At 41.2% G+C, this 13,541-nt stretch overlaps 2 protein-coding genes across 4 annotated transcripts in view; both read right to left on the bottom strand.

Moving 5' to 3' along the window:
- DDX50 (DExD-box helicase 50) overlaps positions 1-2,960 on the bottom strand; it is a 38,768-nt gene extending 35,808 nt beyond the window's left edge. Inside the window, exon 1 of one of the 3 annotated variants that reach the window (XM_011234324.3) lies at positions 2,765-2,960. In XM_011234324.3, coding sequence (XP_011232626.1) covers positions 2,765-2,854 — 90 coding nt within the window. In that variant the 5' untranslated portion in view covers positions 2,855-2,960. The remainder of the gene's footprint in view (positions 1-2,764) is intronic. The other 2 variants (XM_002913733.4, XM_011234329.3) reach the window with 2 other exon arrangements.
- Positions 2,961-7,072: 4,112 nt separating this feature from the next.
- The window catches only part of STOX1 (storkhead box 1), a 59,576-nt gene continuing 53,107 nt past the window's right edge, over positions 7,073-13,541 (bottom strand). Inside the window, exon 4 of the mRNA XM_034662610.1 lies at positions 7,073-9,610. Coding sequence (XP_034518501.1) covers positions 9,463-9,610 — 148 coding nt within the window. The 3' untranslated portion in view covers positions 7,073-9,462. The remainder of the gene's footprint in view (positions 9,611-13,541) is intronic.

The following is a 13,541-nucleotide window of genomic DNA, read 5'->3' as shown; positions in this document are numbered from 1 at the left end:
CTGGGGTGTTACCCTTCTAAAAACCCCCAGAATTCTGAATTAGCCCCAAGGATTTTGGATAAGGGATAGCGAACCTGTATTACCTTTGCCATTTTACTGATGAGGAAACAGAAGTTCTTAGAGGTAAGTAACTTCTAAAGACTCACATGCAGGATTTCCTTTAAGTGGAAGTGCTAGTAATTAAGCTCTGTCTGCTTTGAAAGCCCATGCTCTTTTCACATCATACTTCGTCTTTGAACTTTGATAATTAACAGGTTAAAGAACAAACAAACCAAACAAAACTATGTAATTCACATAAAGCTCCAATTGTTATACTCCCATGGAAAGGCAAGCATATTAGTAATCCTTGAAACTTCTTAAAAGTTTTTTTAGTTAATTAATAGAACTTAAAAAAAAAAAAAGGACAACTCTGCAACTTTAATTTTAAAATGCCGAACTGGTGACCAGTGTTTTAATATTTGCAAACAGCAAGATATTATTTGGCAATTTAACACTTCGGAATTACTTGGTACAATGTCCCAAAGAAATTAGAAAGTAGTTATTAGTGATAGCAAAAACTACCACCACCACCATTTTCACCACGATTTACATAAATTTTACAGAGTACTTTCACATGCAATCTTCTCATCCATAAAATGGAGGATATGCTGTAAAAACAGAATCACGTATGTGAAAATGCTTTGTAATCAGTAGAGCTTTACTTTAACGTAAGTTATACAGTTACATGTTACATATTTGATCTTTCATTAACTGAACTAGCCCACATCTCCCCAAACCAGTAAGTTCTATAAAAAAACAAGGTTATTTACAGAGCCAGCCTTGGGGTTAGAATCACTTTTGGGCCCCGTACTTCAGGAAGATGAAGCAAAGTAAAATGAGACCCCAAGTCCAAGCCCAGCGATATCCCAAGGTGATGAAATACATCATTCCACATCAGACCCATAGTGAGTGCTTGACACTGCCTACTTTCTCAGCTTCCATGACACTCTATATTCCTTCCTTATCCTCTTACACCGACCCTCTCCAATGGTTCCTCTCCCTCCTCCTTCTGTGGATGCTCCTTAAGTCTCTGTTCTTTGTGTACACTTCCATACCATTTTCATGGCTTCAACAAGCACTTCCATGCTTCTTTCCTCATCTGCACTCCAGTATTGAGAACCTAGCCCAGCTCCATAGCCCTACATATCCAAAACCAAAGTTATCTTTAACTCAATGCCAGATCACTATCAGGATGCTATGTTTCTATTAGTTGGTACTCCAATCTGCTTCCCAATCTTAAGTTATCTTTCATAGTTAGAGGAAAATCAACAAGTATTTCTTCTGGAGAATCTACAACGTGAAAGCCATCAATTTACAAGAATGTATTAATATGTAAGGATGGACAAAAAATGGACATTTCCCAAAGAATCTTTGGAAACATTTTGGGGAAGACACACATGGGAAAAGTGAGCTAACATTACAAAGCAGCATATAATAGATGCCAATCGAATGATAAAGACAGCACTGGAACAACACTTCAAAGGGGAATGAAACTACTGGATGTGTACACTGGAGTGTTTAGAATAGACACATAAACTAAACCTTGACAGATAGGTAGGATTTGAATGAAAAAGGAGAGATATGTATTTCAGGAGCCAAAATTACAACTGCTTGGTGATTCCACTTACATAAGGTATCTAGAGAGGTCAAATTCATAGTGACAAAGTACAATGGTGATTTCCAAGGACTGAGGAGAGGGGGCAATGGGAAGAGTTTTATAGGAACAGAGTTTTAGTCTGGAGGGTGAAAAAGTTCCAAAGATGAATGGTGGTGATAGATGCAGAATAATGTGAATGTACTTAATGGTACAAAACTTACACTTTAAGATGGTTAAAATGGTAAATTTTATGTTATGTACACTTCACCACAATAAAAAAAAATAGTAACTGGTTGGCTGGAATGGCAAAGTTTACCTTGGTGATACGGTAGGAAAGGTAAGTTCTGCTCTCTGGCGCTATACAGAATATTTTCGTTTTTTTGTCAAATGTCAGCCTTCAAATACAGCTTCCTCACCCACCTAAGCTCTGTTTTCTTTTCTCTGGGTCTCTTTCTTTTGAGGGTGGGGGTGGGACTTCTCTACAACCCCTCTAGCGAGTCCTTGTGGGCAGGGGCTTATCTGAACTCCTTGGTGCCAGCAAAGTGTGGCACAAATTAAGCTCATTAAATACTCGTGGACTGACTGAAAATACTAGCAGTAAAGTCTACTAGTGAAACAACCCACACTATCTCCATCACAGCCAAATCCTAGGAATGCTGGCTATGCCACTTTCCCTTAAGTCTCTAAACCTAATTTCTATTTCCCCAAGATTCTCCCTCACAGGTCAGGGTGACGGAGAAGTAACACATATTCAAGGCAACCATCTTTCTTAATCATCTTCTAAGACGGCCATCAAGAACCAAACAGGCCTCGCTGCTTAAGGAAAAACAGTAAAGAACGCACAGATGCTGCGGCGAATGGAACTTGAGTCTGCTCATCTCGTAGGCTCCTACGGGAAGGGCTGAAGGAGCACGGGAGACCAGGCCAAAGCCTAGTGCAGCCCTTCTCCAGGTTACCGGTGTGGAGGTGGGAATGGGCCCGGAGCGACCTCAAAGGGACGAGGGCTGCGCGAGGGGAGGCCCTGGGATGCTCCGGCCAGGTTGTGACAGGCCGTCAGATTGGAGACAGGTCCCCTCCCCGCCCAAGCCGGCGCAGCCCAAAAAGAGGCGCGGCCCATCCTCAGCGCACCTTTTGCCTCTCCTTCCTTTGGTTCTCGGTCTCCTCCAAGGGTGCCTCCAGCTCCATAATGTCCCCCCAGAGGAGTTTCCCAGGCATCATTCGCCGCCGCCGCCGCCTCCCTCTGGGCTCGGTGGCCACAACCACCTACGGGCAGCAGCAGCGTGAAAGGAAGCGGGGGCAGGGCGGCCGCCCGGCCAGGGCCTACGTCACTTCCGGGACACGCACCGCACGGCGGGGAAAAATAATCCCGGATACTCTCGGTTTAAACTCTTCTTCGCGTTGCAACCTCCCAGCCAATGAGTATGAGCGATCTCGACTGGCCCACCCTTGTTCTAAAGTGATTGGCTGCTAGGCAAAACTGTGGCCAGTCTCCAAAAAGGACGCTCGAACTTATTAGGATAAAGTGATTCGCGTTTTCCCACCTCTTCTTCTCTCCCCCTCCCACACTCCGAGCATTTATCCTCGGTGCCGCAGAGACACTTTGGGACTTCCCAGCATGCACTGCTGGAGCTGGGAAGGCCCTCAACCGCGGCGGAGAGGGGCTCGCGCGCGGTGGGCTGGAGCGTGGACAGGCCCGAGCGAGGCGGGTGGGGAGCGCCACGCGCCGCCCAGCCATTTGCCGCCGGAAGCTGCAGGCCTCGGCCCGCCCATTGCCGAGTGAGGCGTTAACGTCTAACGGTTTAGCTCGAGGCCGGCGGCCCAGCGCTGATGGGAAGGGGCTTCGCGGGGTGTGCAGTGGGTAGGTGGGCTTGAAGTGAAGGTCGGGACTGGACAGTCATCCCTCAAGTCTTAGCTTTTAGTCGTGAAGTTGGTCCTTGGTTCATTTTAGGTCCTATCCATACTCCCCACTGACGGAGGGGAAACTAAGCCCCTAGTAAGGGATTTACTTGTCTGAAGACACACATTCAGTCAGTGGCAGTCAGGACCAGAGAACTCCTCTTCGGAACCCAAATTGAGGTCTCTCTCTACCACACCAACCTGAAAGCTTTCTTTCGAAAAGCGTTTTGGGGAGGACGCTCCCATGATACGTAGGATGAGTAGGAAGACCCTGGAGAAACGTAGCGAGAAAACAAGCCTAAATGTCTTCGACAGATTATGTATTTGCAGTGAATTAAAGGATTTTATTTGATTGATGGGGATTAACTGCCCTTAAATTACAACCTTATACAAAACTGGAAATCTTTTGACAATGCAGGAGGTTGATTCCTTAGCGTACACTTTTCTTACACATCACTGGTGCTGGCTGATTGGCATTCTTTTCAGAACCATTTTTTTTAAATCTCTTCATGATCTCTTCAACCCAGCTACCCTGAAGTGGGCAACAAAAAAACAAATTAAGATTTAGGCGCACTTGACAATTTCTAAGACACCAGCCTTGTAAACTGAAAAGTGGGTGTAAGCCTTGTGTCTTAGCAAAATTACAAACTGCTATATGTCTTGGAGTTTGGGGATTAGTTGTAAATAGCTGAAACCACAAATGATCGCTACAAGCCTTCTGCACTATTATGGATTGGCCTGAAGTCAAAAGGGCTATAGATCTGGGGCGCCCGTGTGGCTCAGTCCTGAAGCGTCTGCCTTCAGCTCAGGTCATGATACCAAGGTCCTGGGATGGAGCCCTGCATCAGGCTCCCCGCTCAGCAGGAAGCCTGCTTCTCCCTCTCTCACTCCCCCTGCTTGTGTTCCCTCTCTCACTCTGTCTCTCTGTCAAATAAATAAATATTAAATCTTTTTTTTAAAAAGGGCTATAGATCTAAAAGTTACCTTATGGATTCAATACTGTGAACAAAAGGAGCGTCAGCTGAAGGTAGTGGAAAAATGGTCTCGCTAGAGTATGAGTATGAGAATTGCTGCTCACCTCTAAAGCCTTTCAACATCCTTTTCTTCCATGCCCTCACACCCACCCCAATTCTACCATCGTAAAGTCTTTGTAGCCCTACAACAAAATATGATGTACGTAGGAACAAGGAGTGGATGTGGCAAAGAATGTCACACTTGTCAAATTGGGAAAATAGGAACAGACGTTAGTATGTTGTGGTTGAAGATCAAATACAGATGAAGTAAAGTTTTTAGCTCCTCTAGATTCTATTTTTGGCATTCATTTGGGGGTCATATAGCAGGTATGTAAATAGAAAGGACTAGACTGTTCAATTCTCCTATGCCTAACAAGTATATTATTTTTCAGAATGACCTGTGATTTAAGACACTCTACAATCCCTACCTTTCTAAGCCCCAAACTCATTGAATCAAACTTGTCAGCTGTCTTAAACCAAGTCATAAGTAACTTCAAGCTGTGGCTTAGCCAAAAAAAGTTTGAGTACTACTGAATTTGGGTAACTGTGTTCTCCATATCAACTAGAAAACTTAGGAATGGAAATGAAGGAATGGAGAAATTTTTTTCCTATTTGTTCCCTCTACAACTCTCAAAGAGATTTGTATCTGATTATAATATCTATTGGGAAGAACATGAAGGAGTAGTATAATGTCAACGTACAAATAATTCAAAATATAATCTTATTAGAATCTTTATTCTCCAAAATATCTTACCAGAGTCACTGATATAATTTATTTCTTAAAATTTAAGAGTTGGGGTACCTCATCTATTGCTCTGCTCCAAGATTCTATAAAGATTTCTCTTGCCTTTGGCTTCCTTAAACTCTATGACCTTATGATAGAAAAATAAGGGGACTATACACTTGCCTCCCTCCGGTCATTCTCAAACTTACAGATCTAGATTTTTTTACTCTATAGTTAAACAGCAGAAGTTTCCCAAAAAAGTCATCATTATGCATCTGCATGTCAATCGTATGTGACAAAAGGAATCAAACTATCGTTTTAAAATGTTATGACATGGAAATAGTTTAAGGAGCAGTTATAAATTGCTTAAAAGATGCTGGAGGATCGAATGAGTGTTTAGAGTACTAAGAAGGAGAAAAGGAAAGAGGGAACGGGAGGTATGTTTCTGCCATTGTTAACCACATGACCCTGGTCAACTCAACTCTAAAACCTGGTCTTTTTTGTTAGTAATGTGGGGGTAAGCATGCCTTCCCTGCTGATAGTGCAGGTGTATTGGGAGGATCAGCTGATATGACAGTGCTGCAGAGATGATATACAGAGCAGCTTACATTTCTACGTTTAGCTCAAGGTTTTGACAGGTTTCGAAAGCCTTGGAGAAGACACAACTTTGAACACGTTCAGCACGTGTATATTTATGTATATGTGTAGCTCCTAATTCAAACTTGGAAAAGGTTTTTTTTTTTTTTTTTAAGATTTTTAAGTTATCTCTCCACCCAATGTGGGGCTTGAACTCACAACCCCAAGATTAAGAGTCCCACACTCCACCAACTCAGCCAGCCAGGAGCCCCTGGAAAAAAGCTTTTTAATGTTAACCTTTGGAGAGAGGTCTTACTCTTTCCTTAGCCAATTATTTCGTAAATGTTTTGAATTAAATGCTGGAAAAGTAGTCACATCAGCTACCCAGAAGAGGGCACTATTACCCAAGAAATGGAAGCTACTAGTGCTAAAGCGGGAACGTTTCTAAGGTTTCAAAAGGAAGGAGGATTTTAGAGGTCAACAAAGTAGTCATGAGTTTGTTTTTGATAACCCCCCCCCCTTTGTTGTTTCAAGACTCTGTGTCTCTCTTCCCCACTCCATTTTGGCAGTAATCTTTCTTCCCTACTCCCCAGAAGCCTTCTCAGGTAGCTGTAGGAGGAGTTCTCGAAATGTAGTGGTCCCCAATTTTCAACACTACTACTGTTCTCTCCATTGTGTTTTCCTCATAGATCTGACATTTTGAAACCCTTGTCTGCAAAATTGCATTTAGTAATAGACTCATGATCATTCTTCCAATCTATAAATAAGATACAAATGTAGCTTAGCAATGTCACACCAGCCTGATGGTGTTGTATTACTGAGCTGGTATAATTTCAGCCACTGCCAAAGAAACTTGGTTATAATTAGCAAGGAGTTAAGCAAAGGAAATATACAATTTCTATTAGAATTTTTGAAATATTGAAAATACCTTCCATAACCCAGATACTCTTTGAGTATTCCTAGGGGTCTGGGATTCCAGATGACAGAGGATGATCTCAGAATGTATGAAATGTCTAAAATAAACCTATGTTTTACATATTTTATTCCTATGATAGCATCAGATGTTAACTGAAAACTTGTTAGCCAAGATGTAATACCTCCCCAGGCAAATCTGGATTTGAACTGATGAAACTTCTTATAATCTTAACCTAAAGGACTGAATCTCTAAATGGAGGAACTCCAGACAACTTAGCAAAAACAGGGGACCTGTGTAGTAGGCCATGTATTCACCTATCAGACAAATTTTGTGAATATATAAATATATAAAAATATACACACATATAGCAATATCAGGTGCCTCATGCATTGGGCACTTTGAATAGATTAGCCTCAGATGATACAAGTTTTGTAAGGTAGATATACCATTACCCTTTTACAGATGAGAAAACTGAATCAGAGAAGTTCAGAAACTTTCTCCATCACACAGCTCCTAAGATCCTAAGGATTGATTGGGATTCAAACTTGTCTGATTTCTCAACTCAGGTCATCATGATGCCTCAAGAAAATAAATCTTGGAAAATAGACCACAATGGGGAAGAGAAATCAAGAACTAATGTTATCACACGTAAACTAATATTGGGGGGGGGGATGCAAGTCACCTATTTTAGAGAATAATCTCCCAAACAATTAACACATATACCCATCTTTAATATCTGTAGTCATATATGTTTTGTAGAAGGAAAGTTTATTGGTTTCATTAATAGTCTTAATACATTAGAGAGTGTCATAGTGCATCTAGTGGCAAAATTAGATAGATTTCATTGGTCCCTACATGTGACTAGAGACACAAAAGACTTTGGATCCCTCACTCTATTAAGAAATTTGTCCAGATCCAAAATCAAAGTTAGGACAGAGTTGTTGTTGGTCCTTTTTCCAAGGACTGACAAGGATAGGTACAGAAATGGAGAACTGGAAGAACTCCGGAATCTTGCATGAATTTAGTATTTTGCAGGATCCTCACTTAACCTATTTTTTTTCTTTTTTTTCCTTGAGATATATTTGACATATAACCCTCACTGAATCTAGAAATACAAAACCTTACAGTTGGAAGGAATCTTCAAAATCATCTAGTTCAGCTATCCTGTTAAGTACCGGAAATATCTCTACAACATACCAAAGGATCACGAAGCCTCTGCCTGAATGCCCTAAATAATGGGAAGTTCATTCATTTATAAAAGTGTCCGTTTCATCTATGGATAATTTTGACCAACGGAAAGTTCTTTAAATGAGCTGAAATCTTTCTTCTAACTTTCATTCATGATGATTACAAGCTATAAGACCCCCTAAAACAATGCTTCCCCCATAAGCCTTTGTTATGCAGATTACCCTTCTTGGTACTATGTCCAGGGTTTCAAAAGTCCTTGTGACCACAGCTGATCTTCGATGCCATTGTAGGTTGTTCAGAGCCACTAGAAGTCAACAGTTAGGAGCAAGTGGGCCAACCACTGCAAAACACAGCAGTGTATCTGATCTCCCCTCCTCTGCACTCCCCCAGCGCCTGGAGGCAGCTCTCCACGGTGCTGAGCTTCATCTTGCCTTCACTGTTATCAGGATGGTGAGAAAAGAGACACTCTCCAGTTATTCAATCATGCTTAGGATCTAAGGCCTTGACAATCCTTAGAAACCTCTTAGAAGAAACATCCCCTCAACCATAAGTCAGCATTAGCATCTATCCAAAATGCTGAAACCAGTCTTGACTGCTCCATGTTCCCCAAACCCAAGAGAACTGACCATTCCTCTACTTGGTCTGAAAAGGCCAGCCAGAAAAAATTCCAGCAAAGCTATCTAAGTCTCAGTGGAAATAGATCAAATATAAATGAACAATCATCCATCTTCCATCTTTTCTCTAAATCTTTAATTCAGAACCTCCTCTCACTCACAAACCATTCTGCAACCATTCTTCTTCCTATCTCCACCATCTAAGAACATCCTCGGTTCTCACTGCCATGCTATGGAGAGTGCCTCAAATGTGAGGAGGAACCAGAAAAATAGTAGACCCAGATGCTGACACACAGGTATTTTGGACATTGCCAGTCAGTACGATTTGGGGCCATCTGTTCGTGTTCAAGTTGGTTGCAGAGAAGATCCTTGGTGGCAATGATTGATTGCATAGAAAAAATTCTTGTTGCAAAGTACCCAATACATCTATATAAATTCTTTCTGATAATGATAAAAGACTTTAGTTGTAACAACCTAACACTATCTTCTGGATTTCTGTGCTGAAATCTGGTGACATCCTTAACATAAGAATGCAGTATTAGTGTGGATAGAGAAATTCACTACTGGGTATAGTAAATTAGCACCCTATGTATTTGAGAAACTAATGAATGTCTGAAAATTTGAGTTAATTACATTTAATTGGAAAAGGACCAAGGATTTTATGGTTTTTTAATTGTGAAAAATCTAAATATTCCCAATAGATTCATAGTAAAATAAGCTTTAAAAAAAGCTTTAAAACATCAAAAAAGGAAAAAAAGCCAGCAACTAGAACAAAATATGTAATGAAATTAACAGCACCTATGCTTGGCTTTAGAGAATTCTTATATACTCAGCGGATTAAAATATTCTATATTAATCTGTACACTTTTACCAAAAAGTTTCCAAAAGAAAAATAAGAATTAAACATTTATGACTGGAGTTAGTTGTAGTAAGGAACTGGATGTGAGTGTTTGACTGCTCTTTGTGCCTTCAAAGTTCTGCAGAAAATTCTGTCTTCTTTTTAGTCCATCCAAAATGACTGAATTATTAGATGCCAGACTCTGTGTCCTAAGATATTAAAAAAAAACAGAAAAACAGAATTATTACCTTCCAAAAGGGCCTGGGTTTCTAATCAAAGCATTATACCTTCATTTGTTACTCTGATGCAGTATAACATTTACTAACATGAAGGTACACTTGTCATATAAGTTAACCTTTAAAAAATCTAAGGAGCTTCTTACATTTTAAAGGCTTCACAATAGCACCTCCATTATTTGACAGCTGCTTTCCAAGAGGTTCATATTTTCGGAGCAACATCTTTTCTCAGATCCAATATTCAATTATATTCTAGTCAGAAACAGTAAGTTCCCAGGGCGCCTAGCTGGCTCAGTCAGAAGAGCCTGCAACTCTTGATCTCACGGTTGCGAGTTCAAGCCCCAGTTGGACGTAGAGATTACGTAAATAAATAAATAAACTTTAAAAAAAGGAAGAAAAACATGTTCCCTGAAAACCTCTTCTATACAACTGAAGTGTAATTTGTTTTTTTTTTTTGAGAAGTCATATGAAAGAGAAAAGCCAACCATAATATTTTTCATATTGACAATGTTCCTTTCCAAGGAGCTGTAGGCTAGGTTAGTCCCTTAATCTACACATCTGCCTTGCATCAGCCAAGTCACATTACTGTTTGGGCATTTTGCTTTTGACATTTCCCTTTTCCCACCTTGTCTCCTCTCTATCACTCGCTCATTACATTGATATACCTCAAAAATGTGTCCTCCTAGGGCACTTGGCTAGCTCAGTCAGTTAAGCGTCTGCCTTCGGCTCAGGTCATGATCCCAGGGTCCTGGGATCAAGCCCCGCATCAGGCTCCCTGCTTAGTGGGGAGTCTGCTTCTCCCTCTCCCTCTGTGCTCTCTCTCTCTCTCAAATAAATAAATAAAATCTTTAAAAAAAAATGTGTCCTCCAATAAGTGTTCCCCCGAAGAGCTCATCGCTCTTAATTCCACATCTGTTTGGCAGTTGTGAAGAGTTTCTGCTTTGTCCTTTTTTTTTTTAAAAAGATTTTATTTAAGAGAGAAAGAGTGCACACGAGACAGAGCACAAGCAGAGTGAAGGCGAAGCAGACTCCTTGCTAAGCAAGGAGCCCAATGCAGGGTCGATCCAGCACCCCGGGATCGTGACCTGAGCTGAAGGCAGACACTTAACGACTGAGCCACCCAGACGCCCCTGTCTTTTTTTGTTGTTGTTTTAAAGTAAACTCTACCCACGATGTGTGACTCCCAACTCACAATCCCGAGATCAAGGGTCATGTGCTCTACCAACTAAGCCAGCCAGGCACCTGTCTGCTTTGTTCTTGAGTTCAATTTGTCTGTTTACTGTTTGTTGGTCTACTCAACTAAAGTGTAAGACTCCTTTAGGTAGCAACAGCCTCTTGTTCATCTCTTGCCCTCTAATTCTTGTAACAGGGCACATAGTTGATGTGCAAATGCTATCTTCTCTTCTTTTTCTTCTACATGTCTTTAATGATTATACTTTATAAGTCTTTCAAGAGAACCATATTATAAGCAATTTTTAAGAAATTCAATTTCTCGGGGCACCCAGATGGCTCAGTCAGTTAAGTGTCTGCCTTTGGCTCAGGTCACGATCCCAGGGTCCTGGGATCAAGCCCTGCGTCAGGCACTCTGCTCAGCTGGGAGCTTGCTTCTCCTTCTCCTTCTGCCTGCCTCTCTGCCTACTTGTACTCTCTCTCTCTCTGTCAAATAAATAAAAATCTTTTTAAAAAATTAAATAAAAATTTAAAAAAAGATTAAATTTCTCAAGATTTCGCAAATTTAAATTCTCAGTTGCACGTCAAGGAATAATTTCCCTGATCTGTTTTGGGTTTGATTTTGGTTTTCATTTCTGCTTTTGCTAGAGAGAAAGGGAACCCGTAGCTTGTTGGTTTACACAACCATTGTTTACTTTGGAGACAGTATGTTTTGATTTGATACTTTAAAGACTTGATATGAATTAAACAATTGTTTCAAGCAGGAAAGATCTCTTCCCTAATAAAGAAGTGAAGCTATGTTTTAAAAATGCAGACCTCCATGGGACGCCTGGGTGGCTCAGCTGGTTAAGCAGCTGCCTTCAGCTCAGGTCATGATCCTAAGCTCCTGGGATCAGTCTGCATTGGGCTCCTTGCTCAGCAGGGTGCCTCTTTCTCCCTCTGCCTGCCATTCCCCCTGCTTGTGCTCACTCTCTCTGATTTAGAAAAAAAAAATGCAGACCTCCAGGGACACCTGGGTGGCTCAGTCGGTTAAGCATCTGCCTTTGGCTCAAATCATGACCCTGGGGTGCTGGGATTGAGCCCCACATGGGGCTCCTTGCTCAGCAGGGAGCCTGCTTCTCCTTCTCTCTCTGCCCGTCGCTCCCCCTGCTTGTGCTCTCTCTGTCAAATAAATAAAATCTTAAAAAAAATCCACTGCAGATTGATTCATTACAGCAAAAATTGGGAATCTTCCTTCAAAGGAAGGAAAACAATAACTATATAAATACTGGGGTTTACATATGGAATACTCACAGCCATTAAAAAGAATGAGCTGGATCTATACATATTGATTGCAAGATATCCTAGCTTATGTTAGGTGAAAAAAGAAAGCAACAGCTCCATATGACTTGTTGTTAAAAAATAATTATATTTATAGGGGCGCCTGGGTGGCACAGCGGTTAAGCGTCTGCCTTCGGCTCAGGGAGTGATCCCGGCGTTATGGGATCGAGCCCCACATCAGGGGCTCTGCTATGAGCCTGCTTCTTCCAATAAATAAATAAATAAATAAAAATAAAATAAAATAAATAAAATCTTTTTAAAAAATTATATTTATAAATGCACAGGAAAAAGTCTGAAAGAATATAAACCAAACTGTTGGGCACCTAGGTGGCTCCATCGGTTAAATGTCTGCCTTTGGTTCAGGTCATGATTCCAGGGTCCTGAGATCGAGTCACTTTCTCTTGCACTCCCTCTCTCTCAAATAACTAAAATATTTAAAAATAAATAAATAAATAATGAGTAAATAAACCAAACAGTTAACAATTTGTAGGTCACCTCAACAGAAAGGCAATGGCAAAGGTTGGGGGATGGAGACTTCCAATTTTACTTATTTATTTATTTATTACAGATTAATTCATTTATTTATTTTAGAGAGACATAGAGAGAGAGTGGGAATGTGCCAGCTGAAGGAAGGGCAGAGTGAGAGGAAGACTCTCAAGCAGACTCTGAGCTGAGCAAGGAGTCCGACGCAGGGCTCGATCCCATGACCCTGAGATCATGACCTGAGCCAAAACTAAAGAGGTGGACACTTAACGGACTGAGCCATCCAGGTGCCCCCATTTTTACCTTTTATATATATATTTTTAAGATTTATTTATTTATTTATTTGAGAGTGAGAGACAGAGCCCATGAGCAAGGGGAGGGGCAGACTCCCCACTGAGCAGGGAGCCTGACACAGGCCTTGATACCAGGACCATGACCTGAGCTGAAGGCAGATGCTTAACTGACTGAGCCACCCAGGTGCCCCTACCTTTTACATTTCTGTATTACTTTACTTTTTCAAAATGAAGTACACAATAATTTTATATAATAAAAAAAAGAGTAGGAGCGACTGGGGTCCTGGGATTGAGCCCCGCATCGGGCTCCCTGCTCAGCGGGGAGTCTGCTTTTCCCCCTCCCTTCTGCTTGTGCTCTCTCTCACTGTCTCTCTCAAATAAATAAAATATTTTTTAAAAATAAAAATAAATATAAAATAAAATAAAATGGTAGGGTGATTATAGGTATTCAATACTGGGGTGCCTGGGTGGCTCAGTTAGTTAAGCATCTGACTCTTGATTTTGGATCAGATCATGATCTCAGGGTCCTGGGATCGAGCCCCAAGTTGGGCTCGAAGCTCAGTGGGGAGTCTGAGGATTTCTCTTCCTCTGCCCCTCCCCCCTGCTCACTCATGCTCTCTCTCAAATAAATCTTTTAA

Source organism: Ailuropoda melanoleuca, chromosome 6, assembly GCF_002007445.2.
Source record: "Ailuropoda melanoleuca isolate Jingjing chromosome 6, ASM200744v2, whole genome shotgun sequence".
NCBI classification, from domain to species: Eukaryota; Metazoa; Chordata; class Mammalia; order Carnivora; family Ursidae; genus Ailuropoda; species Ailuropoda melanoleuca.
This window is presented reverse-complemented; position numbering and strand designations above follow the sequence as displayed.